At 32.1% G+C, this 15097-nt stretch overlaps 2 protein-coding genes across 2 annotated transcripts; both read right to left on the bottom strand.

Annotated features, from left to right (window-relative positions):
* Positions 1-2716: 2716 nt before the first annotated feature.
* LOC111412224 (cytochrome b561 domain-containing protein At4g18260-like) lies at positions 2717-5022 on the bottom strand. Its single transcript, XM_023043063.1, has 4 exons — positions 4724-5022; positions 4306-4470; positions 3464-3612; positions 2717-3341 (listed from the first exon to the last, which is right to left on the bottom strand). The coding sequence occupies exons 1-4, from the start codon at positions 4856-4858 to the stop codon at positions 2978-2980; spliced, it is 813 nt and encodes a 270-aa protein (XP_022898831.1). The 5' UTR covers positions 4859-5022; the 3' UTR covers positions 2717-2977.
* Positions 5023-10106: 5084 nt separating this feature from the next.
* LOC111412225 (60S ribosomal protein L18a-like) lies at positions 10107-12828 on the bottom strand. The gene is made up of 4 exons (XM_023043065.1): positions 12680-12828; positions 12382-12497; positions 12201-12264; positions 10107-10798 (listed from the first exon to the last, which is right to left on the bottom strand). Exons 1-4 carry the CDS (start codon positions 12692-12694, stop codon positions 10457-10459), a joined length of 537 nt encoding a protein of 178 aa, XP_022898833.1. The 5' UTR covers positions 12695-12828; the 3' UTR covers positions 10107-10456.
* Between the last annotated feature and the right edge of the window lie 2269 nt (positions 12829-15097).

Genomic DNA, 15097 nt, shown 5'->3' on the forward strand with positions numbered 1-15097 from the left:
AGGATCATGCATCATTGCCCCATCCCCACCTTAGGCCCCACCCCATTTACGGTTAGGCAGGTAATCTGCATCCCATTCAGGATGGGGCTATGAAGGTATCAGGTTTAACATGTATTTTTGGAGTGAATTATTAAAATGGTCACTGAACTTTGTAAAAGGGTTCTACGGGGTTACTAAAGTTTAAAAATCACCCAATCCATCACTGAACTTTGCTAAAGGTTTAGACCCCGTGGAAACCGTTTGCAAAATTCAGTGATGAATTGAATGATTTTCAAAGTTCAGTGAGCCCGTGGAAACCTTTTGCAAAGTTCAATGATGAATGAGTGATTTTTATAGTTCAGTGACCTGATCGAACCTTTTGCAAAGTTCAGTGATAAATTGGGTGATTTTTAAAACTCAATGACCCCGTAGAATCCTTTTACAAAGTTCAGTGATCATTTGAGTAATTCACTCTGTATTTTTGTTGTTCCTAGCTAGTGCAAATATTAGTAGGTAAAAGTCAAATTTATCTCTTTAATAGACATTTTTTAGGTTGGTTAAGAATATTTATTATACTGTTAGTGTCAAATATTAGGCAGCAGTCAACTTTTATTCCTCTAATGAATGCATTAGTGTGTTAGTTAAGAATATTTATTTGTGTTAGAAGTTAACTAGGTTGCTATATGTAGCGAGCACCTTAGCTAGCAGACATGACATACTTTTTGCTTTTTTAATTGTTCCGAATTTCCAATCTCATATATAACCATTATTTCATTTATTAAAAAAAAATCATTTTATTAAAGAAAATGACTATTACACGATCATTAATAATTGTCATTTGATTCTTTTTTTTTTTTTCCTCTTGTCCCAATATTACCACATTTATCACAAAATAAATAAATAAAATAATAATAATAAATTTACATTTCATTTTAAGGAATTGACTGTTGCACATTCATTCAATTGTATTTTCTTTTTCTTTTTCTTTTTCTTTTATCTCAAAAAAATAATCATTCTAGTTTCACTTTATTCAATAACATGACCTATGCACGATCATTTAATTGTGTAAATATAACTCTATAAATTATAATTTTCAATCCAAACTCTTAACATTCTTATTACAACAATATAATTTCTTCTAATTTTGTGAAAATATTCCTTTAGTTAAAGGAGTTTTAGAGGAATTTGAACCAACGTGACTTTTTCTAAAAGTACTATTGGAATATGAAGCATTTTTAAGAATTGGTTTCTAAACAAAATTTAAGGTAGCTTCTTCCAACAGTTATTCTACCAAAAAAAAAATGTAAAAACAAAAGTCATGTCAAACAAGCCCTAAAAGTAATCGAAGTACTTATATATTGATCTATATTCTCATCTTTATAGAGTAGGACGATGTCGAGATTATTTTGCTGAAATGATCTTGTGCACAATAAATTGCGTATGGTGGCCCATAGCATTAGACTCAATTGCAAACTAATCCATAATATTTTTCAACATTTAACTCCTTGAGCTTTCATTTTAATAATGTTGAAGCTAGTATGGGAAAGGTTATTTTCTCAAGTTAAAATTTGGATGGTTTCATGAAAGTAAACTTAAAAAGGAATGTTGAGGAGTTAAATGTCAAAACAAAATATAAGTTCGGTTTCTATTTCTTCTCGTGTCTCATCGAAGAAGTCGATAAAGTCTTCTTGAGGATTGTTGTAGGTCTTTTTAAGGACCTATGTGTGATATATCCCAAATATTGAGGAGTTCTCATGAAATTTACTCTAAGGGTGTATTTGATTGCAAGCATGAAAATAAAATAAGTTCCAAGCAAATATTTGCATGAAAATTATCAATTAAATGTGTTTAATTAATTTAATTTTCAACCTATAAAATGTTACATTGTCCATTTTTATTGGTTGGTGAATAAGAGAGGGGATAGATGAAAGAGAAAGAGATAATGAATTACCTGAAAATAACCTACTCCCCCTAAAGAAAATATTTTTCTTATTTTCGAGGAAAATATAATCACATGATCAAGAGTAAGAAAATTTTTTCCATGAAAAAAATATCAATCAAACATTATAATAGTAGGAATTTGGATTAAAAAAAAAAGATTACATTTTTCATGGAAAATATTGGCATGTGTGCGTTTGATTGCGAGTATGGAATTTACATAGAAAGAAAATAAAAATTGCATAGAAGTTATTTGTTCGAAAATAGTTACTTAAACGTGTTTCATTGATTTAGTTTTCAATTTAGAAAATATTATATTTGTCCATTTTTTATTAGTGGGTAAATAAGAGAGAATTAATAGATAAGATAGAGTGAATCCTTGAAAAATAAAATCCTACTCCCCCAAAGAAAATATTTTCCTTGATATTGAGGAAAATATGATCACGTAATCAAATGCACGAAAATATTTTTCATAAAAAAATGTCAATCAAATAGTACAAAAGTAAAATTTTGAGTGGAAATAATACATTTTTCGTGGAAAAATATTGACAATCAAACGCATCATAATCATATTTTTCATTAGATTCGGCCAATTAGATAGATAGTGTCTTCACAGAAAAATGGTAGCACAGTTCCAAAAACAGTCAACCCAATTAAGAATTCAATTGACCAAACTAATAATAATAATAATAATAATAATAATAATAATAATAATAATAATAATTAAATATTGCAATATGATCAATTTAGAGTTAAGTATTTGAAGATTGAAGCCTCAACAGGATAGACAGCACGATAATAATTTAAAGTTTTAACAACTATAAAATTTGCCATACAAACTTTTTTGGACGTTGCTAGGCGTACATAATGGGATTCATAAGGGTGTCCATTATGGATCCCCTTATGTACAAGGAGAATAATCCAACTTTTTCTGCTACTCCGTTCCACTCATCACAACAACAGTACTATTTATTATACAAAAAGAGAAGAAAAATCAAAGCCACCGCTAAAATATATATGTATCAAAAATCGAAATATGAACAAACAATTATCAATCCATTCATGTCAATTGAAACAATTTATTGAGTTCATTGCTCCTTGAAAAGTGAGTTCCAAGTGCATTGCTTTTTCTGCATGATACCTCATTAAAATTATCCTTCTGAGTACTGTCCATTCTTGGATTCACAGGTTCTGATGGAATCATCCCTTGCTTTTTCATGTAGTCCCATTTATCTTGAAAAAGGTAAAAAACTGCCATAAAAGAAACTTGAGCTGTGAAAATTATGCTCCAAAGACTTGTACCCTTTGATGTTCTCTTGTGGTATGCCTGTAATCCTGTGTACACATTTATAATTCCCACCAAACATATTGTTGTTCCTAGCATCCAGTGCAAGAAGTACCATAAACTTCTACGTCTTGTTCCCCTGCACAAAGGAAAATTTTCGATTTTTTCATATTCAAATTTCGAACTAAATGGAAGCGTCAACGCGTGTAAAATTGGATGCGCAGGGTTTTTTTTTTTTTTTTTTTTAATGGAAATGTGTACCTCTTAGGTCTTCTGAATCCAATCAAAACTTGAACATATGTTGCACCATAAAGTGCTAATCCTATTCTTTGATGACTGTTATCAAATGTGTTCTCAAATTTTCTTATTGAAAGAACTGCTCCAACTGTAGCAAGTAGTACTGATAGCACCTTCAAATTACAAACAAAAATGAGTATACGGATTTCAAGATTGATTTGCTCAAACGAGCCACCATCTTCTCACATCGAATAAAGATGAAAATATATATCAATTTATAAAGGATTTAGACTAGCCCTCTTAATAAGGTTGACCTTTTAAGATCGAATCTCAAGCTTTAAGAAAAAGAAACCGAAGTTTGTTTAATACAATTTAAATTCGGGTGTCGCCTGATCGACAATAAAATCGAAATAAAATCCGTAAGAATAATATTGTTGTTCCTTTTCTTTTCTTCCCATGACTTCATAGTAATCATGTTCAAAATGTATTTGTTCTACTCCTACCTACTTGTGGGCTCAGTTTTGTTTAATTTTGAACCTTAATTCCATCACATTACTAAAGTGCATCATGATTGTGCAGCAGTAAAAGTTGAAAATGTTCAATTGTAACACCATATGACTATAGAGGAACACTATGATTTGATCACATCAAGTCAAAAGAATTATTTTTTATTATTTTGGCTGTACTACATGTATATAATGATTATAATAGGTTCAGAATTTCTTCGTCCAAAAAAAAGCAAAAACAAAAAGTCACACTCTTTTCGACAGTCATCTGTACGTAACTATTATGTAACTCCATTACGGCATTATTCTTATTGTTATGTATTTACTGCTGAGAACGAAAAAACCAGAAAGATGATTTACCTGCAGAATTGCGTGAACGTAGAACAATTTTTTTCGCCACGTCTGGTGGCATTCCTCTGTACTGGACATTCTGATTGTTAGTACTCCAAGAGGCATTAAGAATCCCATTGAAGCCCATAAAAGAACTCCGTGGAGTGTAATATCCAATGTCTTTCGATAATTTACCTGCACAAATTGTTACAGATTAAGCCCAAAATCCTACTTCCGAGAGTAATAATAATCAGAAAAGTGCGTGCAGATATATAGTGATTCATCCTCTCAATTCTGAGAGCTGCGTCTACTTGCCAGCAATCAAGAAGAAGAATAAAAGTTTTTCCATATACCTTTTCTCATACAGAAACGACCCCAGAATTTAAAATGAAGTAAAATTCTGAATCAATTATCCTAAACCTGAATAAAAAAGATAAAATTATCTTACATTTTTACTGCTGTTGCGAAGACTGCCAGATTTCTTCTGTTCATCAGATGAGCCTTCAGCAAAATGTACAAGAAAGAGGAGCACAACACTAAAATAAATACTAAAAGAGAAGATTTTCTGAATTATATGCATCATTCAGTATTTACTATCCAAGAAAATCTTCAAAAATCTGAACAAAAACAGGCCACAGATTAATGGATACGTAATGTTGTTCTTATTGGAAGAGAAGTTGAAAAACCAGTGGGCGTTCTTTAGTGTATCTGAGCATGCAATGATCTCTCTTCTTTACTTTCTCTCTTTTGCTTTTCAAGATTGTCTACTTTATAATATCCATTGCTTTATACTGTCTTTCTCCAAACTAGAAAATCAATTAACATCTTTAGTCTGTGTGGTAATTATAGCTTTGGGTTTTGATTAGACAGAAGCCACTTTGATTATCTTAATTACCATTTCTGTTCATATTTTTGAATAAAGAAGTTTGTATTTTAGCTAAGTAGTAATTACGTTTAATCTTGTAATTTAAAAATAAAAAATAAAAAATGCAAGCACTTGAATGATTTATAAAATTAGCAGCTTGTATGAGAATTTGTTAGTCAATCTACACATTTGGGACATGCTTGCTTGTCATCTGTTTGTGACAATTATGAACAGTGTGAAGAAGCATAATTAAGTGCAACCATAAGATTAATTATTTCCTCTGCCCCTATCGTACTCCAACTTGATAGTTTCCACCGCCTGTCTAAGGTTGAACTCTGGAATTTGACGACGAACTTAAAAAGCCACCTATAGATGCAGATTAATATAAAAAATTATCCTATGACTTCTATAATTATACCAACTTAATTCTAAAAAATTGCTATTGCATTTTAGTATGAATACATGAGGATTTGAAATCTTAATTTTACACTACAAGAGCAATAAAATCATAATAAAGAAAAAAGACAAGAGAATGCACAAGGTTTATTATAGATATTTGCTTCGATATGAGACTATTTCCCCTTTCACGGTTGCATTGATTCATTATGATGAAAAGAAAACTACGAGAGAGTAATCGAACACTCTATTTTCTCTAAAGTCTGTCCTTTCTACATAATCCCTAATAATGGCTCCCCATTTACAAGAAAAAAAGTAGGGGAAAATATAAATTACAAGTGTGAAATTTCTATATACTTAATTAGATTTTGACCACGACATAACGACGATAATTAAACTCTACAACTTAATGTAAGAAGTTCTTTTTGCCACATTCTCGAACGGGATCCAATTAAAGATTTATTTCAAACATCATAATCTGTAATGCATCATTTATAGCTCTCCCAAGTGTTTTGGATGAATTCTTCACATTCATCATTGCCTTAAATGACTTCATGTATCTAATGAAAGTAAATCCTCTGATAAATTTGATATAATCTTGAATTTCACCATCGCTGAGGATATAAAATACTACAAATTTCTCACCATTGCAGCAACTTAAATTTTATATAAGATAATTTAACATATTATAAAAGACAAGATATTGAAGTTCCTACTTATATTATTTTCAAGAAAGATCGACATTGTACCATATGACTATGAGTCAAACCATCGTTGCTTTCTTTTTGTTATTTTTCACGTCTCTAATTCTTTACATCAAACATATGCAAATCGAATCAAATCGAATCCTGCCACTTCATGCATTACCTTAATCATCAGTTGAAAAATGGGTTTCTCGTGTCATAAAATGAGTTGATCTTAAAGTAAAAAAGATATATTATGTGCAAATTTTGTTTAAATGAGATCATTTCACTTTTTAATCCTCATAATTGACCTCTTAAGTCCAAGAAAAATGATGTGTGACAGCCTAAACAAAAAACTGAAAACACCTCATCCTGGCATATTAAATATTACTGAGCTGTAGCCTCATGGGTATAACCCAATGGTGTAAAGGACAGAAGTGAGGTAATTTCAGTCTTGTCAGCAGTCGTAGTATGAGGGTTCGATTCCTGAGATATGGAATTGGACTTTTCATAAACACCAGTGTACGGGCAAGCTCTTGTTCCCTAACCTATTGGGTCACATCTCGTGGTTTACCTCTCTCACGATACTTCAGGGGTAGAGCGATGGAGTTCTCAAGATTGGGGTTCAACTTTAATTATTACTGAGCTATATATTAAAAAATGATAAAATTTTGCTTTATTTGTTGTAATTATGATGTTGGGTTGTTTTTTCAAGACGAGTCAACAAATAATAATTTTGGGACTATATGATGCGTGAGTTGTCAAACTTCATATCTTGCTTTGATTTGGGTGCCATCATGAACAATTTTATATGGTTCCAATGGAGAATTTCTATTCAACTAAAAAGAAACCCGATTGGGGATTAGGATGAGCATACTAACATTGACTTTGGGCTTTGACTAAATTGATCACAAAAACTCACTATTATACCAACTCTTGTTTACAAGAAATGGAATAAAATTATTTTTTTCAATTTATTATTATTCTTTTTCTTTTTCTTTTATGATTGTGTGAAGGGGAGAAGTTGACGGTGCAAGGAAAAATTTATCCAAAAAAAAAAAATGAATAAAAGGATCTCTACTACACTTTTCCATAGCATAAAATTCATTTCAATCAATCTCATTGTGACGTCCACATTGTTGTGGGAAAAAACAAGTGTGTGTGAGTATGTCTAGTTCAAGTGATAATAGCAAAACCCTACCACGGTAATTGACTTGAGTTTGCCTCCTTTTCAGAGGTTAAGACTAAAATTTAAAAAAAAAAAAAAAATTGCAGGCAAAATATCTTAAGCACAATATGTTAGGTTTGGGGTCTCAAATCTGTTGGCACCCGTTTCTCCACTTCCATGCGGCCACATGGAAGATAACCATGTGATCGCATGATTCACTCTTGTGTGTCACGTGTTTTTGGGCCTTACGCGTTTTCTAACCTAATTTGTTACCTTTTATGACTCTTTTAGGGTTTAACTCGTGGCATATATATGTGCCTCCTCTTTTAGTTTTGTCTAAGCTTTTATTGTTGAGTTGTATGATTCTATCCATATTGTCGTTATAATAAAATGTCGTTCCTCTACTTTACTCTCTTTTGCACTTTACTTTAATCTTGTTTTATATTGTTATGATCTTGTTACATATTTCATACAACGTCATCAATCTCAATTCTTGTGTCGTCTATGGGATCAACACAAGAATAGTGTTCCTATAATAGAATTATTCAAACTCTATAATAACCTCTTTTTGGTACAGATGACATTAAACTCCGACTCGTTAATATGCTTGCCTCTGTCAATAATTATTCGAATATCCAGAATTGACTTCAAAACCATGTTGAATTCAATTGTCAATAGAATAAGCTCTTGTTTGAGCCCCGTTCTTTACATAAGAATACATTTTTAAATAGTATATTGATGAGAAATATGTGGTTTAAAAATAAGAGAAAAGTTTTAGATTTGTGTATAATATTATTTTATTGAAAAATGTGTGGTTAAAATAAGGTCAAAATACTGTTTAAGAATATATATATATATATATATATATATATATATTTTTTTTTTTTTTTTAAAAAAGGGGGCTAAAAAAGGGGGTCAATTTTTTTTCTGTGGTCGTTGCTCTGAGTGCGACGATGACAATAGACAATACATGCTCAAGTCAAAATAGGATTTGGACGTGAAAGACAAATAGACTGAATATTGGTTTTGATACAAATATCACATAACTCGATTTCATATAAACAATGTATATATATATATACATTCATATGTGGACAATGGTGACTGGTAAAGTCTACACCACTCTTTCGAATATCAAGTGTTGTGTTCATTATCACGGCACAATCAATTGGTCTATGCTTAGCTGCTTGAATTGTCATATAGAGTCAATTGCAGTATCCAAGGCTGTAATGTGGTTGGCTTGAATATGACATTGGGTCAATTCGGATCCTGTAAAATGAGTGGCAATTTCTCAACTAATCGTTGTAGGGTATAACTTGTCGAGTGTACGACATGTGAAATAGAGGAGTAATAAAAATTAAAATAAACATTAAAATGGCTTGAAAACCATAATTCAGCGTGAATTCTTATAAAAGTTATCAATTGAATTTTGAAATATAAATTAATTCCATACCCAAACTTTACCAAAGTCATTGGCTCTGGGTTCCGTCCTCCTTTTGAGAGGATAAGACTGAAATTAAAAAAATTAAGGGTCTGTTCGGGGGCGATTTTTCCTCCCAAAAAATTAATTTTTTAACCGTTATTTCACTATCCCAGCCGTCATATTTAACTTTTTCTCTCATAAGTGGACCTTACTTTTCCCCTAACGATCAAAAATCAATTATCAAAATCACTCCCAAGCAGGCCCTAAAGAGTTTGTGCATAAACTCAGGTAGAAAGAAAGAGAACATAATTGCTTCTACGTCAAAAATTTTTCAGAAAAACAAAAATGGATAAACCATCTCCAGAATACGAATTTTGTTAATCCACACGTTTCGTCCTTTGGCGAGAGACAATATCAGTGTTTTTTGAAATAATGGAGTCGAATTTATGATGTATAATTTTAATGATTGTAGTTCTTGGGGTTGGAATCATACAGAGATATGGAACAAGATTATGTGTACGGATTCGTTTGATTGTAAATGTGGAATTTGAATGGAAAGAAAATGAATTAAAAAAAAATTGAATTGCCTAAAAATTATTTTTCTAGTAATTGTAAATTATTGTTTGATTGGTATAATTTTCCACATGTAAAATTTTGAAATAAAATTGTATTTTTGTATTTATTTGACTTTGTTTTACATGAAAATTGTCAGTTAAAGGGCTAAAATTTACTAGTATTGGGAATGAAATTTATTTTAATTGTCCAAAGAAAAAAAAATCAAAAAAATCGATAATTTTTGTTTGACTTTGTTTTATATGAAAATTGTCCACTAAAATGAAAGAATCTGTTATAATTGTTAATAAAACTTGTTTCCATTGCTAAAAAATAAAAAAAAATAAAAAGTCAACCTAGAAAATTAAAAACCACCTAATACGTGAGAAAATGAATTCCTCCATTTCGTGGAAAAGGTACACGTGTGGCCGAAAGTTGGAATTTCAATTCCCTAGAAAATTGATGACATCAAAAATGTAAAAACTTTTAAAAGAGAAAATCTTATCCAATTTCCATAGAAAAGTTGCCATATCAAACGTGGCCTAAATGTTAATGATTTAGAGTTTCAAGCAAGCAAACTAGCTTCTTACAACCAAGTTGCATACACGCAGGCTTGAAACAAGTAAAATACAGATAAGCCATCAAACACAATCAATTTATGGGAAGGCAGAATTTATAAACAAATTTGAGAGATCATCCTCGGAGTACGAACGAACACTCCCGAGTTGGGACGACAGCAAAAAATGAACAAGAAAAGCAGGCAGTAGACATTCATTACAAGGTACGCATGGAACAGCTAGTAACACAGTGAACAAGGAATCCGATGTCTCAAAATGTAGATAAAATAAGACTTCCATGGATGATAGATATAAAAGGCATGAAAGGAACGACATAAAGTAGAAAGCAGTCTATAGACCAAAACGTTGACATACAACATTTTGATAACCGTCTATTGTGACAAGTCTAATACCCTATGTAATTAAAATGAAAATATCCGTCAAGCACCTGAGAAGGACTCACTTCTCACCCAAAATTAAAGCAACAAAATTGCAGAAAATAGGCCATTCTTCCCTCCAAGCAAATGACCAACATGTTTACATAAACAGGTTAGGTCTAGTAGCCTTGTATGTAGTCTTGAGCTTCCTGGTTGGTGGCCTCACTTTCCTGAACACCAAGGGGAACTTGATCTTCGAGTTGTGGAACTGCTTGGTACTCTCCCTCTTGCAAAGTTTAGCTGGGATTGTTGCTGTCTTGATAATTTGAATGCAGTGGTGGCGAACTCTATGACGGGAAGCCATCTCAGTATACATTTGTTCAACAGCACCATTCAAGGTAGTATCACGGTACTCTTTGTACATGTTGTGATAGCCAGTTCTACTCTGGTAACGGAGCCATATACCATAGTTCTTGATGGTAGTTGGGTTTTTCTCAAATATCTATGAACAGGAAAATAATAAATCAGATACAAGTGTAAGGCCAAGCCATAAGACATTAGAAAAAGTGGAACAAACACTAAACCTCAATAGCATAGAGTTGCATTGGATAGGGCTTAATATATCTATTGAAACAGTATACTAGATTGTACAATATCCATCAACTATTAACAATCATCAGTTCTAACACAGGCATCAATGATGGATTATCACGAAAATGACCAAAGAACTAGTTGCAGCAACATGTTTGAGACAGAGATGCAAACTCGTGGGTGAGTTCTTCACAAGTGCCTTCTCAGAGCAGTAAACGGCCAAGATTAAAAGTGTGCACTTCCTAATCTTATGGATGAGAACACCTTTTGAACTATAATTTCAATTACAGCTTATTTAAAAAACTACTTTGACAACCTTTCATTCATACTCCTACCCCATCTTCACCCCGCCCTCCATCGCTGCTTCCCCCGACCCCTCCCGTTTCACTGCTCAAGTTTGACCTTTTCCCCACTAAATGCAGAAAAAAAAAAAATCACACTCCAAATAGAGGGGTTGAGATAAATACAGGGAAAGGGAAAGGGAAAGGAGCAGGTATAAAACAGGGGAAGGAATGGGAAGCAGGCAGGGCAGACAGATGGGTGGTAGGGATATAAGAACGTAGAGGTGGAAAAAGTCAAAAAGGGATTTGAGATTATCATATAGCATATAGAAAAATAGGCCATTTCACATAAAGTTAGAAAGTTAGGCATTTTCCACTTCCTTTGCAACTTGTTCCTTGAACAATTTCAGCATCATAAACTTGAATAGGATACAAGTTCCTACCACGTCTACAGGTAATTGTCACTTGAAGATGTGAAACCAAAATCACTAGAGCAACCTATAAACAGGTCTACAGTTCAAAACATTAAAATAAAATGAATTGCCGTGCAAGTTTACGAAGGATTAAGATATATAGCAAGTGTTGGTAGACAGACATAAAAAAAATTTCAGTAACTACTTCCCGCTATCCCAGAGCGGAAAAGAAACATTCAATCATTTCATGCAGAGAATTGGTAACATTGTTTTGCATCCATATTCAATTAGCCATGACATTGCATACTTTGATCATATGAAAACAGAAGAAAAAGAAACATCATAATATAAGCCATAATTGAAAATTGAAAAGAACAAAAAGCATTTTCAATATTATCTTTGAAGTGTTCCAAATGTTCTACCTCTGCAAAGCAAAACGTGTTACGAGAAAGCAACCAAGCAGGATAAAAGAAAAAGAAAAAATGCATAAGCACCAAAGGATCGTGAAATTAGCTAAACCTGCATTATGGACTCAAATATATTGCTTTGGATTAAAACATAACCATTTTTCCTAAAGGTAGACTCTCAAAATAGTGTAAGGCGTCTGATATTTACATACCTCGTTGATTGCAAGCATCTGGCCATTGCTCTTCTTCACCTTCTTAAGCTTCCTCAGGAAATACCTTCATTAACGAAAATCAACCCAAAAAGATAATGAAATGTGACATCTCAAGCCCTAAAATTAAACAAATCAAAAACAAGAGCGCCTATGAATGTGAAGCAGAGGGCATAGATCGTACCAAAACTTGGACTTGGCACGAACCTCATTTGTGGCCCATAGCTTCATTCGGTAGATCTTAGGGTGCTCGTCCGTTGCCGTCGGCAGAGCTCTCCCAACGACCTGGTACTGATGAAACTACACAAAGTGCAACACACACGAAACCGATCAATATCGTTAATCAGCATTTCAAAGCCAATTTCTTCAATCTAACGCAGACTTATAAACACATAAGCATAAAACCAATAATAAACATTTCAAATCCAATTTCTTCAGTCAAACACAGACTAATAAACACAAGCATATAATTAAGAGCAAACCTTGTAAGTGACCATCTCCGACGAGTCCTGGTTCTCTCGATCTCCCTCTCTCTCACTTCGACGGGGATGTTCTGTGTGTGAGAGGCGTAGCAAACGCTGTTGTTGTATGATTTATATATGAGACGAGGCCGAGTAAAACTAGAAGCCCTAGTTCTGTAAATGGGCCTTTTAACGGCTGTTTGGAAACTGGAGTTTTCTTCTTCCTTATAGGGACCGGATGGGTTTATCCGGACCGGTTAAGAACCATGTTTTTGTGTGAGTATTATTTATGTCTCATATGGGTGAATGCAGTTCGATTTTTGGACGGTTTAAGACAAGTTTTCAAATCAAATCATTTGGAGTAGTTTGAATTTTTTTCAAACCAAACAAAACCACATCAATTTATAAATCAAACCAATTCAAACCATTTTTTCGGTTTATTTTGGTTTAAAACTACAGTTTAAAAGGGATCAGACGATTGTATAAAGAACAGACCTTTTGAGACAAAGTTTCAAAAAGGGGTGTTTTATTGGCGATGATTTACAATTGAAAATAAACAGAATACCTTCAAGGGGTGCAAACACACGAGTATTAAAAGAAGTGTTTAAATTTAAGTTAAGAAATTAAAATTACATATTCTCTGTTTGAGAGTATTTGATTACGAGGTCTTCTATTCTATATCTTCTCTTCCTTTTTATATTCCCTTGATGACTTCCTCTTGACAAACTGTTTGGAAACTGTTTGATTGTTTTGTAACTACTCACTTTCTTTATGGTGGCTATCTTATCGTGGAACTGTCGTCTCTAACTACTGTCATTACTCTTTATCGTTTAACCGCCTTCAACTGGCTCCTTGAATCGTGGAATGTGATAAGATTACTCAATAACTGCTATTCTGGACAACCATAATATTTTATGTTTGCTAAGACCATGGGCGATTCGAAGGTTTGGACGAGAACGGGGTCATCGCTCTGGGCGACCATAAGGCACTCCATTCGCTCAGATTCTGGGCATCTTGCAACATTGGGCGATGGTGTCACTATGTTCGTGGGCTTCCACTGTATTTATCAATAATCCTGTTTGGACCTTTATTCTAGACTCCCCAATTGAGCTTCACTTTTTGAGATGCACTTTTAGTGTGTCAACAATATCGAATAAGTTAAATCGAAAATATTAGTCTAAAATTTCATGTTAAAACATAAGTTGTATTATTAAAAAAATTATTAAAGAAAAATTATATAATTATAATCATTATAATGCAACAATATGATATAAATATTTTAAACTCTTTATCCATACTAATGGCATCCATTTACAATTGTAATACACGATTCATTCTCTTCATAAATATAAAAATACAGTACATGAATTCATTGATTATAGTTAAATAATATAAAATAACTAATAAAAGAAAATGAATAAAAGAATAAAATACAATAATACTTAACTACTGTGGTTTTTTGTGTATCATTCAATACTTCCATTCCATCCAAATATTAGCGAATTACTTTAAGAAAGTCCGATAATTGTTAGAACAAAACAACATAACTATCAATAAAAACATAGAAAAAGATTACCAAAAACTAAAAGAATTTGGATAATCTGACTTGAATTTAAATAAAATTTAAGAAAATTATTAGTAGAAGGAAATGAAATATGCAAGTTTGAATTAAAAATTTAGATTTAATTGTCTGCTCAATTATAATGGAGAATCGATGAATATGGTTTAGCAGCAATTATTCAACGCTTTACCCAATTTAATGATTTTATATTTATAATTTTGCTGACTAATGGGTATTTGGATATAATTTAATTAATTAATTGAGATGTAAACTTGTCGAATTGAGTTCAATTGAATTATGTCTAATATGGATGTATCTTGTTAACTGAAATGTATTAAATTTTAATTGGGTTAATAAAATTTAGACTAATTTATTTTCAAATTTTTTTGGTAAACGGTTTGGAAATTTGAAACGGTTTGCAAATATTGAAACCTAAACCAATACACTTCGAAGCGGTTTGGTTTGATTTAAAACCTAAATGTTGACAGATCCACATAGAATCAAACGAACGGTTTCAGAAAAACAATTTCGATTTGATTTTGCGGTTTGGTGGTTTCATTGTTCAGCCCTGATCCCCATTTGGTTGCATTTTTTAGAATTCATTTTTTGGGCGAAAAAAATCATTTTAAGTTACATATTTTATGAGATTCACAATTTTTCAATCACACATTTTTTTTTTTATCAAAATTTACAAATAATTTGCTTTTAATCTATAAGAAACATGGACTATATCAATTCATAAATTAAGTGAAAAATATTTATGTCATACCCATAAATGATCTATTATTCATTTTTTTCAAAACTCATTTTAAATCACACATTTCGTGGGATTCATAATTTTTCAATCATATATTTCATTAACTTTTATCGAAATCTAC

Source organism: Olea europaea, chromosome 16 (genome assembly GCF_002742605.1).
Source record: "Olea europaea var. sylvestris chromosome 16, O_europaea_v1, whole genome shotgun sequence".
In the NCBI taxonomy this organism is placed as follows: Eukaryota; Viridiplantae; Streptophyta; class Magnoliopsida; order Lamiales; family Oleaceae; genus Olea; species Olea europaea.

Coding starts and splice junctions, on each gene's coding strand:
- LOC111412225 (XM_023043065.1), bottom strand. Junction 12,265..12,381: donor CGTGCCAAGTCCAAGTTTTG/GTACGATCTATG, acceptor TCGTTAATGAAG/GTATTTCCTGAGGAAGCTTA. Junction 10,799..12,200: donor AGATGCTTGCAATCAACGAG/GTATGTAAATAT, acceptor TCCTGTTCATAG/ATATTTGAGAAAAACCCAAC.
- LOC111412224 (XM_023043063.1), bottom strand. CDS start 4,858: ATGATGCATATAATTCAGAAAATCTTCTCTTTTAGTATTTATTTTAGT. Junction 4,471..4,723: donor TTCGCAACAGCAGTAAAAAT/GTAAGATAATTT, acceptor CAATTTGTGCAG/GTAAATTATCGAAAGACATT. Junction 3,342..3,463: donor GGATTCAGAAGACCTAAGAG/GTACACATTTCC, acceptor TCCTTTGTGCAG/GGGAACAAGACGTAGAAGTT.